At 41.4% G+C, this 16,272-nt stretch overlaps 1 protein-coding gene across 8 annotated transcripts; it reads left to right on the top strand.

Annotated features, from left to right (window-relative positions):
- Positions 1-9,822: 9,822 nt before the first annotated feature.
- On the top strand, positions 9,823-14,609 carry ZNF32 (zinc finger protein 32). 8 transcript variants are annotated; one of them, XM_057735983.1, is made up of 4 exons: positions 9,823-9,890; positions 10,889-10,982; positions 12,247-12,386; positions 13,632-14,609. In XM_057735983.1, the coding sequence occupies exons 3-4, from the start codon at positions 12,317-12,319 to the stop codon at positions 14,423-14,425; spliced, it is 864 nt and encodes a 287-aa protein (XP_057591966.1). In that variant the 5' UTR covers positions 9,823-9,890; positions 10,889-10,982; positions 12,247-12,316; the 3' UTR covers positions 14,426-14,609. The 8 variants fall into 8 exon arrangements, with proteins under 8 accessions (XP_057591966.1, XP_057591972.1, XP_057591970.1 ...); XM_057735984.1 differs by having other exon boundaries at positions 9,844-9,890; positions 10,834-10,982; XM_057735986.1 differs by lacking the exon at positions 9,823-9,890 and adding an exon at positions 9,902-9,911.
- Positions 14,610-16,272: the final 1,663 nt, after the last annotated feature.

Below are 16,272 nucleotides of genomic sequence, written 5' to 3'. Positions count from 1 at the left end.
CTTGGAAATCACTGTGTGCCAGACGCTGACGTGGGCGCAGCGAGCTCCTCTTGCATCCTCCACAGGGCCTGCGCACCACGAGACGCCCAGAGGGCAGACCAACCCGCTGACTGTGTGCTCCAAATCTGAGCCGGGAGGCTGCTCAAGGAGGTGACATGCGTCTCTATCTGGCGACACGTGGTCTGCTGCTGCTGGGGTCTCCTGTGGCTGTTCCCTCTGCCATCCATTGGCATATGAGCAGAAGAGCCTTCCATGGCAGAGAAAGGGGTCCAACGTGTGGCTTCTGAGCGCCAGGAAGTCTCTGGGACCAGCTTACAGAGGGAATCCAAAAGCTATAAGGGAGCAGGAGTACCTCTGAGGCACCTCCGGAGGGGAGGGGCAGCAGCTGAAGTTGAACAATAAGAGAGAATAGTGTAAAATTATCCTCATGGGGGGGGGGGGGCGGGGGAATACCCTTTAGGACACCACCCAACACTAAATTTCAAATTGAAACATTCTATATGTCCAACAGTGTGGGAATTGTTACGTCATAATTCATAATATCCATTAACTGAGGGGACAATTTCCATTTACTATTATGACCACATTGTGCCTTTAAAATGCATCCAAAAAACAGAAATGTTCATGGTGATTTTCTCTGTTTGATAGAATTGGTAACAAATTTTTCCTCTTTTTATTTTTCTGTATTCTTGTATTAAAAGTGTATTGTTCTTATCCCCAAAACATCTTTTCTTTAAAAAAGAAAGAACATTTGGAAACAACAGAGGACACATGAAAGACCAAGTTTCTCAAGAAGACAAGCAGGTTAGAGTGCTTGACGTTCTACCTGCTTCCAAAAGAAGTGTCAGGTGACCCCAGGAGGACTGCTTTGGCAGCAATGGTACAGAAGAGCTGGCAGCTCAGACCTGATGTGCTCACTTCCCCCAAACAGGATTCTACCTGCTGACAGCAGGGCTGTGTGTTAGAAGAGGACAACAGATACCTGAAAGGACAGCCTGGGAGGTGGCAGAGGGAGTTGAAAGGGGATGTTCGGGTACAGGGAGTCTAATGGTCAGCGGTATGAACCTAGGCCCGGACCACCGGGGCTGGTGGCTCCACTTCCTGCCTTTGGGGTCGTGGGCAAGCTCATCACCTTGGCTCCCCTGACTAACCCCCTCTCTCAGGAGGGTAATAACGGTTACCTACCTCCTAAAGCTGTGGAGAGGGTACACAAATCAGCACTCATAGAGCTCTCGGAAGAGGGTCCACGCACAGAGCAAGCATCCAGAAAATGTTAGATGACTGTGTTTCTTTGCAGGCAACTCTGAGGAACTTTGGAACAAGCTGGGAGTATGCCATTAAAGAAAAGCATTAGCCTCTGCTGTGTCCTTTGGATGCATCACAGAAGTTATGGCCTGCCTTTCCGTTCACAACTTCTGTGATGACAAATCTGTACACTGTGTTAATGAAAAAAAATTTTTTTTACTTTTCTTCATTATTGTGATAAAATATAACATAAAATTTACTGTTTTAACCATTTTTAGATATACAGCTCATTGGCATGAAATGCATTCACATTGTTGTACAGCCATCAGCACTATCTGCCTCCAGAATTTTTTTGTCATCCCAAACCAAAACTCTGTATCCACTAAACAATAACTTCCCACTCTCCCCTCCCCGAGGCTGCTGGCAACCACCATTCAAATTTCTGTCTCTGTGAATTTGACTACTCCAGGTACCTCACATAAGTGGAATCATGCAATATTTGTCCTTCTGTGATTGGCGATTTCCCTTAGCATAATGTCTTCAAGGTTTATCTATGTTGTAGCGTGTATTAGAATTCCTTCCTATTTAAGGCTGAATAATATTCCATTGCAGGTATATACACATTTTGTTTATCCACTCATTCGTGGATGGACATTTGGGTTGCTTCTCCTTTTGGCTATCATGAATAATGCTGCCATAAACATTGATATTCAAATGTCTGTTCAAGTCCATGCTTTGATTCTTTTGGGTATGTAGCCAGAAGTGGAACTGCTATGCTTAATTTTTTGAGGAGCTGCCATACTGTTTCCACAGTGGCAGTGCCATTTTACATTCCCACCAATAGTGCACAAGGGTTCCAATTTCTACACATTCTCACAAAAACACCTGAGATATATATATTGGCCATCCTATTGGATATGAAGTAATATCTCAATGTGGTTTTGATTTTAATCTCCCTAATGATTAGTGATGTGTGCATCCTTTTATATGCTTATTGGCCATCTGTATATCATCTCTGGAGAAATGTCTATTCAAGTCCTTTGCCCATTTTAATAGGAATGTTATGAAGTCTAATTTATCAGTTTCTAATGATTAGTGGTTTTTGTGTTCTACCTCAGAAAACTTTGCCTACTCCAAAATCACAAAAATAATCTCCTACATCATCTTCTAGAGGCTTTATGGTCCTCATTTTTATTTTTAGGGATATGATTCATCTTAATTTTTGTGCATGTAGTGAGGTAAGGGTTGAGTTTTGTTTTGTTTTGTTTTTTTCAGTATGATTACTCAGTGTTTGAATGCTACTTGTTACACCTTCTTTTCCAATTGGGTTGATTTGGTACCTTTGTAGAAAACCAATTGACTGTTCGTGTAGGTCTATTTCTTGACTCTCTGTTCTGTCCCATTGGTTTGTCTATTCTTGTGCCAATAAGCACTGTCCTTATTACTTAGTTTATAATAACTCTTAAAATCAGGTTAGGTAAATTCTCTTTGTTCCTTTTTTTAAAGATTGCTTTAGCTACTTTAGATTCTCTGCTGTTTTCTATAAATTTTAGAATCAGCTGTCTATGTCTAAAAAAGTCTTGCTGGGACTTCCACTGAGTCTATAAATCCATTACAGGAGAAATGCCTTCTTAACTGAATCTTATAATCCATAACCATGATATACTTCTCTACTTATTTAGGTCTGCCTTAATTTTTCTCAGCAGTATTTTGCAGCTTTTAGTATAGAGACTTTGTATGTATTTTGTTAAATTTCTTCCTGGATATTTGATGTTTTTGACACTATTATGAAAATTACTTTTATTTCATTTTCTAATTCTTCATTGCCATTTGATATGAATGCAATTAATTATTTATTGACTGTGTCCTGTGCCCATACAAAATTCAAGTATTTTTCTAGTGGTTTTATTTTTATATTCCATAGGATTTTCTACATACACAACTATGACAGTGACTAATGACAGTTTCACCACCTTTATTCCAATCTGTATGCTTTGGCTACTCTGTAGCCAAATGGGAGGCATTGGGATTACTGAACAAATATCCATGTATTGCTTTACTAAATATTCTTTGAGTATCTGCTATGTGTATGACACTGCTCACTAATGAAGAGGGTTCACAGATACACTGAGTCAAGATCTTGCTCTCACAGTCAAGAGGAGACATGTGTGCAACTATTGCTAATGCAGCATTAAAAGGTGCAAGGATCATAAACTACATACTGACAGCACTGTGGGAGGTCTAAGGGAGAAAGACTAGTTCTAGGACCACTGGGTAACATGAAACCCTCACATACACAGATGGTCTTATGTTTTCAAAAAGTGAAACATTACTACCAGAATTAACCTTTGCAGCTCCATGACAAAGGCAAGGTCGTTGTCATTATTTCAGTCATTTAAAGTGATCTGCCCAAAGTCACAGAAGGATGGGTTTGTGCTGGGTGTGTGATTTTTATATTTATACACTTTCCACCATGGGGCCAAAGATGGCCCTTGGAAGTTATTTAATGATAATAAAAAAAAAAAATATTTGGGCTGGAAAGGAACTTTTACAAACCTCTTCTCTAATTTAGCACTACTATTCTGGAAGGATTGTTTGCCCTTTTGGGGCATGGACTAGCTAGGGGCCAGTTAATTCTGCCCTTCTGAGTTTCTGAAGCACTTTCAACATGAAGAGGAGAAGCAAAGTCCCTCCCTCTCCGGTGCTCCTGGAGTAGACTTTAACAGCAATCTGAGCTAGCATCTTCTTCCTGTTCAGAAGTCCATTATTTTCTTCCTGGAAACTATATCAATTTACCAATTCATGCTATAAATTCCATGTCTTTTTCTTTTTCCCACCAGAGCCCGAGGATCCTCATTTTGATGTTCCCTCCAACATAAGGTGGGCAAATCTGAATTTCCTTGATCCCTTCGAAAACTAACATTTAAGCCTCAAGCAGGCTAGCTCCTCCTCCAGCCCACTGCCCCCCCCCAAACCCACACCCCCTCTCCCACCAACTCCTGGGGGTCTGTTGGTAAAATAAACAGCCCAGAACTCATCCAGGACTTCCCAGGGGAAAAAAGGAAGGGAAAAAGAAATTTTAAAGTTACTGTGCCCTCTGGTGGTCATAAGTGAAACCAAAGACACCGTAATATCTATTAAATTTCCCATAAGTATTTGAGTTACAATTAATCATATTTGTTTATAATTTTACAAAATAAAGTAACTTTTTTTTTGCCATACTTTTTTTTTTTTTTTTTTTGCTGCATTGGGTCTTCTGTGCTGTGTGCGGGCTTTCTCTAGTTGCAGTGGGCAGGCTTCTCAGTGCAGCGGCTTCTCTTGTTGCAGAGCACGGGCTCTAGGCGCACATGGGCTTCAGTAGTTGTGCCCCACGGGCTTAATTGCCCCTCGGCATGTGGGATCGTCCCGGACAAGGGATCAAATTGTGTCCCCTGCGCTGGCAGGCACTGCACCACCAGGGAAGTCCTGACTCTTTCTTAATTATAATATTATTTATACATATTAATCTGTTTTTCTTGATTTTTGATGTGTTTTTTGAGGTTTATAATTTTCGGCTTTTGTTTTCTAATTTATTTCTCCTTTTACTAATATTATTTTTGTCTTATATGTCTTTGAGTCACCCTTTCCAAGAAATATAAATTTTCTTTTTTCTTTATTGATGATAAAACACTTTATGTGAATTTTGAGTATTGCTTTGATAAATATTACAGAATTTTATATGTGGCGTTGTCATTTAATAAACATTATGTTGCTATATTCTTTAGCTTCCCACTTTAGCCAATTATTATTTAAGAAAGAATTGAGCAAGCTTTAAATGGCACAATTTTGTGATTCCTATAGAAACATTCATTGTTACTAGTTTTGCTAAATTGGGAAAGGGGTTATTGCCTGTAAGACTTTATTTTTTATAATGTATTGATTGCCTTTATATCATAATAAATTATAATACTTTGTAAAGATTTCAAACTCTGAAAAGGCTCTAGAGCTCAGTTCCATCAATTAATTCTATTTTATTGTTTTGTAATCTATACCTACCTTTTGACTTAATATAAGCTGATAATGGTAAACTCAAATTTCTGAAAAGCATATTTTGTCAAATATTCCTTAAGTCTAAATGTTATATCTTTATGTCAAATGTAACAAAATTCATAGTTTTTAAAACATATTTAATATTGATCATAATTTTTTTAATGCTTCATGTATATAATGCCACTTTCTGTCAACAAAAAAAATGCTCTTTAATATTAATATTAATGTCAGTGCCTCTATTCGTATTTAATAAAGCCTTTCCAGGTTACTTTGTTCCAGGTGCAGTTCAATGCACATCCCATGAAGACAACCCAGTGAGTTGGAAACAGAAAGAAGCTTGGAGTAAGTCCTGGGCAGAATCCCAGATTGCCCACTTACTGATTGTGAGACCCTGGGCATGTGATGGACACCTCTCTAAGATGCAGGGAATGGCAATGCCTGCTACATCAGACTGTTGTGGGGATTAAGTTATAAGTAATAAATATAAGTGTCTCCACAAACATATCCATTCCTAAGAGCATCAGACTTGGAACTGTTGCCAAGTCCATTCTTGGGCACTCCTGTGTATTCACTATGACAGTATTTATCAGGTACCTGAACTGCACAATGAATTGTATTTTCTAGACAAATCAACATTTAGGAACCTATCCTGGAAATTCAGAAAAAGAAAAAAAGCTCACATTGTGGAATGAGAGAGAGGGAAGAGTGGAGGAGGCAGAGCCAATAAATAGGAGTAAAACTAGGAGGGCACAGTGTTTGATGGAATGTGGGAAGGGAGAGGGACCTCTTCCCCTCAGAGGACACACACTGTGGATACTGGCAATCCAAGCCCAACTTTTTATTCTTCCTTGTCTGTTAGTCTTTAGGTGAGTGCAGTGTATTCCCATTTGCTTCCATCATTTACTACGGTTAAGCAGGAAGACAACACAGTTTTGATGCTATGGTTGTCATCCTAAAACAGTATTGGCCTCATTTTATTTTATTTTTTACAATTTTTTTTTTTAATCTTTGGCTGCATTGGGTCTCCGTTGCTGTGCGCAGGCTTTCTCTAGTTGTGGTGAGCGGGGGCTACTCTGTTGTGGTGCTTGGGTTTCTCATTGCCGTGGCTTCTCTTGTTGTGGAGCACGGGCTCTAGGCTCATGGGCTTCAGTAGTTGCAGCTCATGGGCTCAGTAGTTGTGGCACATGGACTTAGTTGCTCTACCATATGTGGGATCTTCCAAGCCCAGGAATCAAACCCGTGTCCCCTGCGTTGGCAGGTGGATTCTTTTTTTTTTAATCTATTTATTTATTGGCCGCGTGGGGTCTTCAATGCTGCACACAGGCTTTCTTTTGTTGCAATGAGCAGGGGCTACTGTTCATTGTGGTGCACAGTCTCCTCATTGGAGTGGCCTCTCTTGTTGTGGAGCACAGGCTCTAGGTGCGCAGGCTTCAGTAGTTGTGGCACATGGGCTCAACAGTTGTGGCTCACGGGCTCTAGAGCACAGGCTCAATAGTTGTGGCGCACAGACTTAGTTGCTCTGCGGCATGTGGTATCTTCCTGGGGCAGGGATCGAACCTGTGTCACCTGCATTGGCAGGCAGATTCTTAACCACTGTGCCATCTAGGAAGTCCAGCAGGTGGATTCTTAATCACTGCGCCACCAGGGAAGCCCTTGGCCCCATTTTAAATACATCAAAAACTAGCAATAAACACACCAAACTTTATTTGCCCTTTATGGAAGTGCTAAGACTTAGTGATTTGGGGCTTCTCTCAGCCCACTTTCCCATCTCTTCCTATTCTTTTACTATTCAGTCTGTGATCGTAAATGCTGGTTTAAAATGATACTGTCTTCTCCCCCAGTGTGTGTGTGTGTGTCTGTGTGTGTGATGTTGCATCCATTTCTCTTGGTCCATTAGATTTATTAATAATATATCCTCTCCTATTGGGGGTTACTGATATATTTTAATCCCACATTCCTTCAAGCAGTTTTGAGGGCCACCAAAAGCTTTTTACCTCCCAATAAGACAGATGGTTCTGCTTTGTTGTTTTCTGTTGGGTTCCCCCAGAAAGTACACCCTGAGACAAAGACTTGAGGGCAAGTAGTTTGGAAGCACAATCAGGCAGTAGGAAAATGAGCCAGGGACAGAAGGAAAAATCAATCCAGTGTGCACGAAAGGGTGGGTTACACTGTGGGCAAGAGGACTGCAAGCCCATGGGGCCCTCTGAGAAAACATGGAACACACTTCAAAACTGTCCTTCTGAGAAGGTGGCAAGCTGAGCTATTTCTCCATGAATTCCTGTTCCTCACTGGTTGAGGTGGCTCCTGAAAGTATTAATCCCTGTGCTTGAGGCCTACCACACTCAAAGAACCAGGCAAATTCCTGTGGCCAAAGAAAGTCCTCCTGCAAGGAACTCAAGTTTTTGAGGTGAGAAGCCCTCCACACATGGAAACATTGTCCACTGTAGCTTAAGGTAAGCTCAGGGGATATGAGAGGGGCACCAACAGCACCTGCTAAACGTGTTTATTTCACAAAGTCCCACAAAGAGTGTCAGGGGCTCTGCCAGCATAATGTATTTGAGAGAGACTGCATCACAGTGCTACTTCACAGACATCTTTGGAGACTCTGCCATGAGAACCACTTCCCATGAAGACCTCCAGGTATATGAATAAGAATGAGCACCCAAAATTATAGCAACTTCTCCTTTAGTTGTAGAAAGATTAAAGAAAAATATTGTGCCACTGATTTATCAGTGAGCACTTTTAAATGGAAAATATTTCCCAATCAAATATTTTAGTTTTATCACTGTGGACTTTTCTAAAAATATGATTCAGAAAAACATAGGAAAATAGGGCCCAGCAGCTTGTTTTATGGGTTAAAAACAACTCCTAGTGCAATAGATTTTATTTTTAAAGCATTCTAGTTAATAAACTGGCAGGTTCAAAATCAAATACTGGGAAAATCATAAATAAAAGTTTACCAACATTTGAAATGCTAGGACTACAGTATTTTTTAAAAGTTGGAACTTTTAAACAGTTGGAAGGATTTCAGAAATACAAAGGGCAAAAGCATAAAAAGTGATGTGTTAGCACATGCCCATTGACGTATTTGCATATATTTAAACTTTTAAAATGACGTATGTTGCAAAATGCCATTGCACAAATCTTTTCCTCAGTTAAAGTCCATTTTCATAGTGCTCTGAAAACAGCAGTCTTTGATAATGTGAAGCATTATCCTATAATTTAGGATTCACCCTATAATTTATCTTTTCTCTTTTTAAGTAAACACTGGGACTTCTGTTTTCTGAAACTTCATAACCATCAAGGTAAACCTGAGTGCCGGAAAAACATTCTGCACTTGGATGTACCTGGTTCCCATATTGAAAAGACACACTCAATTCTATTAGATTTGAATATTTGGAAAGGTACTCTTGTTGCCAAACTATGTGCCACCACCATCTCCACTGTAATTACATAAATGTTTTTAGAACTAAGATGGAAATTCCTAAAAGAAAACAAGTCTACACAGCTGTTCTTCAGTCCTAAAGAACTTAGATAGTGGCAAAACACTCAAGACATTTTTTAAAGTTCCGGAGTCTAGACAGATACATGTGTGGCCTCGGATAAAAGGCTGCCACAGGTCATGATCAGAGTCTTTGAAGACAGTGGTTCTTTGTTGAGTTTAATCTCCATTGTATTTAGAAGAACTCTAATATTTGTTATAAAACCTCACTAAAAGTGAGATAACTTCAAGTCTGAAACTGGCCAGTTCTATTCTATTGCATTCTTACAAATGAAACACACTGAAACATAAGGAAGGAAACTTTAGTTGAAATGGATCTGCTAAATATAAAATGACACTTTACTGGTAATCTCTTGTTTATCTTGGAATGATTTTCATCTTCAAGTGCAAAGATTCGTGGGTTTCAGATTCAACTTTTAAAGTCATTGCAAATTAGGCCAAATGCAAAGCTGGGGGTATAGTCAACAAAACCACCCTCACTTCTGACATCAATTTCAAGTTTGGGGGTCTCCCCAAACCACCTTCAGCTTTGATAACTTGCTTAGAAAGACTCACAGAACTCACTGAAAGCTGTTGTGCTCAGGGTTATGGTTTTTTACAGCGAAAGAATAGAGATAAAAATCAGCCACAGGAAGCAGCTCACAGAGCTGAGTTGAGCGAAAGCACTAAACATGGAGCTTCTGGTTATCCTCTAGCCATGGAGTCAAGGCAGCAACGCTTTTCAAATATTAATATATGATCATACGCACAGAGCATTGCCAACCAGGGAAATTCTCCAGAGACTCGGCGTCCAGAGTGTTTACTGGGTTCCATCACACAGACATGATTAATAGCCCACATGGCTGGCCGCTCTACATCCGCGAACAAGTCGGTGCCTCTGGCTCCGGGCCAAACAAGCGCGGCCTGAGTGCCCAGCGCCCACCCAGACCCCAGAGACGAAGCTGCCGACCGCATCGCCGAACTACGTTTCCCACAGTGCTCAGGGAAGCCGGGGCTGCCAAGGCCGGAGGCTCAGGCGCGCGCGTAGCCTCCTGGGAGTTGTAGTTCGGACCACTTGCGCCGGCGCTGCTGAGGGCTGGTTGCCGGCCTTTGTCTGCGGGCGCGCGCCGCTGCGGTGAGTGAGGCCGCCGGCCGGGTCAGTACGCCGGGGCGCGGCAGGGCCCCGCCTGCAGGCCGCCGTCCCCGAGCCCCCTGCGACCCAGAGCAGGCCTGGTCAGCCTGAACCCCCAGGACGGCCAGATGCGAGGGGAGAGGTCTGCGGCCCGCAGGAAACGGTCCAGCTGAACCCGAAAGCGGGGTGCTGGGACCCAGCGCGCAGGGCCGGCCAGGGGGGTTTGGGGTGGGGGCGGGGAGAGTTGAGGCGAAAAGGGAGACTGTCGGGAGGAGTAGGGGCCCCTCCACCGCACCGCACGGCCGGATATGGGGGGAGGCCCTGCACCTGGAGACGCGGGAGGGGGAGACCACAGGCAGGTGTGCCCCAGGGCTCGCGGGGAGGGTTTCAGAAGACGGACAGGGGAAAGTGCAGTCTCTCTGGGGTGGGTGGAAGGGAGAAAGGACAAACTCCTCTGGGTGGAGAATGGGAAAGGACAAAGTGGATTCAGGTGTGCGGAGGAAAATACCCATCCCTCACCAGAATCTCCTAATCCTGAAACTATCTCCCAAGACAGTAAAGTTCCCCCCTCCCCTAGTCCTCTCCTGAGGACTTTAAACTTTAGGCCTTAAATTTGTAGGTCATATCAGAGGCCCTCCACATTTGGTTCTTTTATTCTCCCAGGAACTACTTGATAGTATACTGTTATCAGCCTATTTAGTAAGTGAGGAAATAGAGTCATGGCTGTTTGGTTATTTGCCCACTGTCATTTAAGGGGAGAGGGAGGGTAATCAAGTCGCTCATGGCCTAATTCTCAGCTCTTTCCACAGGACATAATAGCCTTTCTGATAGGAAAAGCAATATTTTCTACTATAAAGTGATTTTCTCCAAAATCTTCAGGAAATTGATTCCTCAGACTTGTGGAATCTAGGGAGAAAAATATGACAATTTCCCTTTATTAATCAAGGAGGTTCCTGAGACACAGTAATAACAGAGTTATTACTTGGTAAATATCTCAACAGCATGTGGAGAGACACAGCTGTAAATTCTACCTGCATATTCTCACCAAACTATTTGCTGGACTAACAAGGGACGGAGTTCAACCTCAGGCAGCAGGTACGCACATACTTTCCACTGACTCTTGGTGGGTGTGCAGTTGAGCAGTAACACCTTCAGCTTCAAATGAATGGTGTTGTAGTGTCCTGACACTTTGATAGGGCATTGCTTTGTGGCTTGTACTGCAAATTGGAGATGAGTCCTCCAAATTAAGAGTTTAAATGCCTTTCCAGTCATCACAACATGTAGCAGAAAGTACAGTTGTCAAGAAGACCAGGTACTTGGGTTAACAAAGAATTGTAGCATCATACTGCTATTTCATTAAATCAGGAGGTCAGCATTTTCATGGGACATATTAGAGGGAAACAAAGATTACACATTGAACCACTGCATAAATAAGGTGTAAGAATTCAGTAATTAGGGTCCTAAAATAAGAATATTCCCCCCAAAATAGAAAAAGAGAATATGGAACAAGAGGATTCCTAGGATGTGGAAGAATAGTAAAGTCTAGTCAAGCTCATTCTATTTCATTTTATAAGAATTCTCACCAGCTTTTTAGTGATGAGGAAGTAGAGAATTATCTGGACATAGGCTTTAGATCCAGAAAGTCTTGGATTTGAGCTTTTGTTTCACCTTGACTCCTTACTGGCTCTGGGACTTGGGGCAAGTTACTTACCCTAGCTGAAGTGCCTTGGGCTTGGTTTTGGAGTCTGAAGTAGGTCTTCTTTTTCCAAGAATTGACAAGTGTTTATACTTCCTCAGAACTAGTATTCTCATATCTTGAAGAGTCTGGATCCTCCTAAGAAGTGCTAAAAGGAAATACGAACTCTCTTGTTCTGTCCTAATAGCCTAGAGGGGACTGGAGAGGAGAGCCATTTCAATCATAGAACCAATCACAAAGGCTGAAATGTTGGGGTTTTTTAAATATTCTGAATTCCTTTGGAGGATACAATAGCAGGTGGTTAGGTGGAGGAAGGAAGTGGAAGATTCCAATTACATGCGAAGGCTAAGGTACAAATAGGAGGGACCATTATCTTGGCATTGGCAGGAAGAGATACATGTTCAGTTTATGTCGTCTCTGCTTTCCCACCTCCTGCTTCATCCTGGACTCATTTATAAGTAGTCAAGGTACCTTTTGGCCCATTTTGCAATTACATTGTAGGTGACTTGACATTTTATCAGGCAATCCAGATTTCCTCCAATCATTCATACCCCAAACTGGAGCTCCTGTTGACTATTCTTCTCACTTATCAATTCTCCTGTCCTTTCCTGTTTGTTTTTGTTGTTCTGTTTTGTTTTTGTTTGTTTGTTTTTCCCTCCCCAGGTACTCAAGAACAGCCCATGGAAGAATCATATGAAGAGGTGGTGATTAAGGTCATACAGCAGGAGTGGACATGTTTGGATTTCCAACAGCTACCCTGCTGGACTGTCATGGAAGATATGCCCAGAATGTAGCATTTTTCAGTGAGTCGGTTGATTGCTGGGATGCCCCTGCTCACAATAGTCAGTGTCCCTGTTCTCAATACTGGTCAATAGGCTGAGAATGCAGAGAAGACATTCCTTTGTTGGAGCTTTCCCCTTTCTAGGGGTTACAGGGAAAGCCTGCAAGCTGGAGTTAGAAATAACAGTAGAAACAGAGCAGAACGGTCTTGATATTGAGGTAGTCTCTGAGAGAATGAATGAGCAGTTTTAAAGCTCAGCACAATCACTGAATAAGAAAGGGTAAGGTAAGGCAGGGGAACAAGCTGAGTTCTCCCTAGGATGACTCCAAGAAAACTCTTATTAGTGATGAATGGACCCATATTTAAAGTGCGGTAGGAGGCTCATATACAGGGCAGTATTGGAAAATACTATCAGTATCTGCATAGGAAGTGTTGAGAATAACTTCCAAACCAAAACTGATTTCAATTCCACCATAGCTTAGCAGATTGCAATAGCATGGATTTTAAAGGGAAAAATTCCTTGGATCAGATTTTCCTTGGAAAAATTCCTTTATTGCCCTGACTCGATCTGTGGTATCAGACAAGTTATTTAACTTTCTTGAGCTCCAGGCTCTTCATCTGTAAAATGGGACAATAAGCTCTATCTTGCATGGTTGCAGAGATCAGAGTGAATAGTACCAAGGATTCTGCTACGTATGTTCTGACATCATGGAGCTTACTTCACTTCTTAGGAGAGCAGACTAGAGCAGAGGTGGATTTCTCGTGAAGCTAATGAAACAAGTTTCAGGATCTTTCCCTTACACTGGTCTCTTCAAGGCCCAGGCCCTACTTTTATACTGTTTCTTAATGGAATCCCTTCAAAATTTTGAAGCTTTAGGCCTTACACAACCTGGATCCACACTTGTTTTGGGGTCAGATAAAACTTGGGCATGGGACTAAATTTGATCTTGTATAGTTTTCTTAATTTTTCTGAGCCTGTTTTCTTATCTATAAAATGGAGATAGTCATGTCTATACACAAGACTATTTGGGAGGCTAAATTCAACTAAATTTAGAGGCAGTACACTGCTATGGAGCATGCCTGTGTCTGAATTCTGTGCTTACCCAGTTGCATGATCTTTGACAACCTCCTCATACCTTCATTTCCTTAACTATAGCAATAGGTTGTTTTCAGGATTAAATCATCTATGCAAAGTTTCTCGTATAATATCTGGCACATAATAAGCACTCAAAGCATTATTTCTTTTTTCCCTGTTCTTCCCACTCAGCATATTGGTGCATCTTACATGACTTCCCTCTCATTTTACCAGATGTGATGACAGAAGCCCACCACAAATATGATCACTCTGAGGCCACAGGATCCTCAAGCTGGGATTTCCAGAATTCTTTCAGAAGAGAGAAGCTGGAACAAAAATCCCCAGATTCTAAGACACTACAGGAAGATTCACCTGGAGTGAGACAGAGGGTCTATGAGTGCCAGGAATGTGGAAAATCCTTCAGGCAGAAGGGTAGTCTCACATTACATGAGAGAATCCACACTGGTCAGAAGCCCTTTGAGTGTACCCATTGTGGAAAAAGCTTTAGGGCCAAAGGCAATCTTGTTACACATCAAAGAATACACACAGGAGAGAAGCCCTATCAGTGCAAGGAGTGTGGGAAAAGCTTTAGTCAACGAGGTAGTCTGGCCGTTCACGAAAGACTCCACACCGGACAGAAACCCTATGAGTGTGCTATTTGTCAGAGAAGCTTCAGGAATCAAAGTAACCTTGCTGTTCACAGAAGAGTTCATAGTGGTGAGAAGCCCTATAGATGTGATCAGTGTGGAAAAGCCTTCAGTCAGAAAGGAAGCTTAATTGTTCATATCAGAGTCCACACAGGCCTGAAACCCTATGCCTGCGCACAATGTAGGAAGAGTTTCCACACCAGGGGGAACTGTATCCTGCATGGCAAAATCCACACAGGAGAGACACCCTATCTGTGTGGCCAGTGTGGGAAAAGCTTCACTCAGAGAGGGAGTCTGGCTGTGCACCAGCGAAGCTGCTCACAAAGGCTCACCCTATAACTGCTCTCTTCAAAGGAAGTTCTCTTTATGAATTAACAGCATAAAATCCACTGAGGTTAAACAACCTATCCAATTTTATGGAATAAATGGAGACTCCTTCAAAAAGACCATCATTGGTTAGAGCAAACTGACTTTTCTCCTTTCCCCCAAATGAGTATGAAAAATAAATGTCTTGTTTATTATCGTTATCATGTATGGTTCATAATTTCTGTCCATTTATTTTGACCTGATTTCCCAAAGTATCTTCATTAATCTAGTACACAATTAAAGATTTATGTAGCAGATACAGATCTTAAGTTAACAATTGACACCATCAGCCTGTTTAAAAAAAAAAATCAACCCCTTACCAATCCAAGATTCTTTTCTTCTCTACATTTTCAAATCAATCTTGTTTTGCACTCAGGACCACTGGGCAGAATTCATAAGGCAAATTAATACTCATATTGAACATTGTATCATCTGGATGATAGTCTCAGTAGCATATTCTAACAAATCACCCATATTCATAGCAGAGGCCCTAGCCTTTCCTTACAAAAATAGGATCCTTTCCAAGCCTGCACTGTGGTTTACTTAAGTCTTCCAATCCTAACTAGGATAGAGATAACTTGCCTATAGCCAAAGAGCAAACAACTATCTACAGTCTGGGGGGAGACAATGAATCTCCTCCCTTTTGGCAACAGCTGCAATATCTCAGAGTTAAGAGTCACCTTGTAAGGGCATTAGTGTCCTCATTGCTGAGCTCAGATTTGTAGTCAGTAATGAAGTTCCAGTCCTCCAGCAACAATTCTCTTCCTACACACACACACGCACACAGAAAGAAATCTGGAATGATGGTCTACTCTAATAATTTTTTACCTCTAGTGGATGAGATTTGAGTAATAATAGGAGAAGTTGGTTTTAAGGGGGAATTTCCATTTTTTATAGCCATCTCTAAATTTTCATTCTGAGCTTTTATGTAATTAAAATGATGAATGATGTAGATAGAGTGGTTTTCTTGATACCGTTCCATTCTTTATCCTATAAGCTGTAGGTTCCTAAAAACTATAGGCTCTGTCTAGTAGATCCTATAGGCTGTAGACGCCTTAATCCCAAGAAGCTGGACAGAAAATCTTATAGAGAGAAAGGTAAGTTTTATCAAAGATCTTTGGGCATAGAGACACTTTAGAAACACTGGGTTTGAATAGTAATACAATATTGCTCCTAAAGATACCCTGATAACATATGAAGATGCATACCAGAATGTTCATATCATCTTCATTTATAATAGTCTTAAACTTGAAATAACCCAAAGGTCCAATAACAGGCAAGGTAATAAATTGTGGTATAGTCATATAATAAAATATGACTCCGCAATAAAAAATAACAAACTGATACATGCAATAACATGGATGAATTTCAAAGATTTGTGTTGAGTGAAAGAACCCAAATACACACACACACACACACACACACACACACACACACAAATATATAATTCCATTTATATGACTTCATAGAACAGGAAAAATTAATCTGTGGTAAGCGACGTCAAACAGTGGTTGCCTCTGTGGAAGGGGTGGGGAGCGGACCAACTTGAAAGAAGCACAAGGCAACTTTACAGAGAAAAATGGTTCCATTCCTTTCTTCAGGTGGTAGATGCATGGGTCTATACAACTGTCAAAATTGACTGAACTCAACACTTAAAATCTATGCATGTTATATGTAAAGTACACTTTATATGTAAAGTATAGTATATGTAAAGTTTAAATAGCAATAAGGTAGTTTTAAAATATTGCCCACAAGTTCTTTGACACTCATCTCATGATGGGGCCTATGTCACCTTGCCTTGAGTCTGGGTAGGCTTGTGA

The sequence above is a fragment of the Hippopotamus amphibius genome, chromosome 5 (assembly GCF_030028045.1).
Source record: "Hippopotamus amphibius kiboko isolate mHipAmp2 chromosome 5, mHipAmp2.hap2, whole genome shotgun sequence".
Classification (NCBI taxonomy): Eukaryota; Metazoa; Chordata; class Mammalia; order Artiodactyla; family Hippopotamidae; genus Hippopotamus; species Hippopotamus amphibius.
This window is presented reverse-complemented; position numbering and strand designations above follow the sequence as displayed.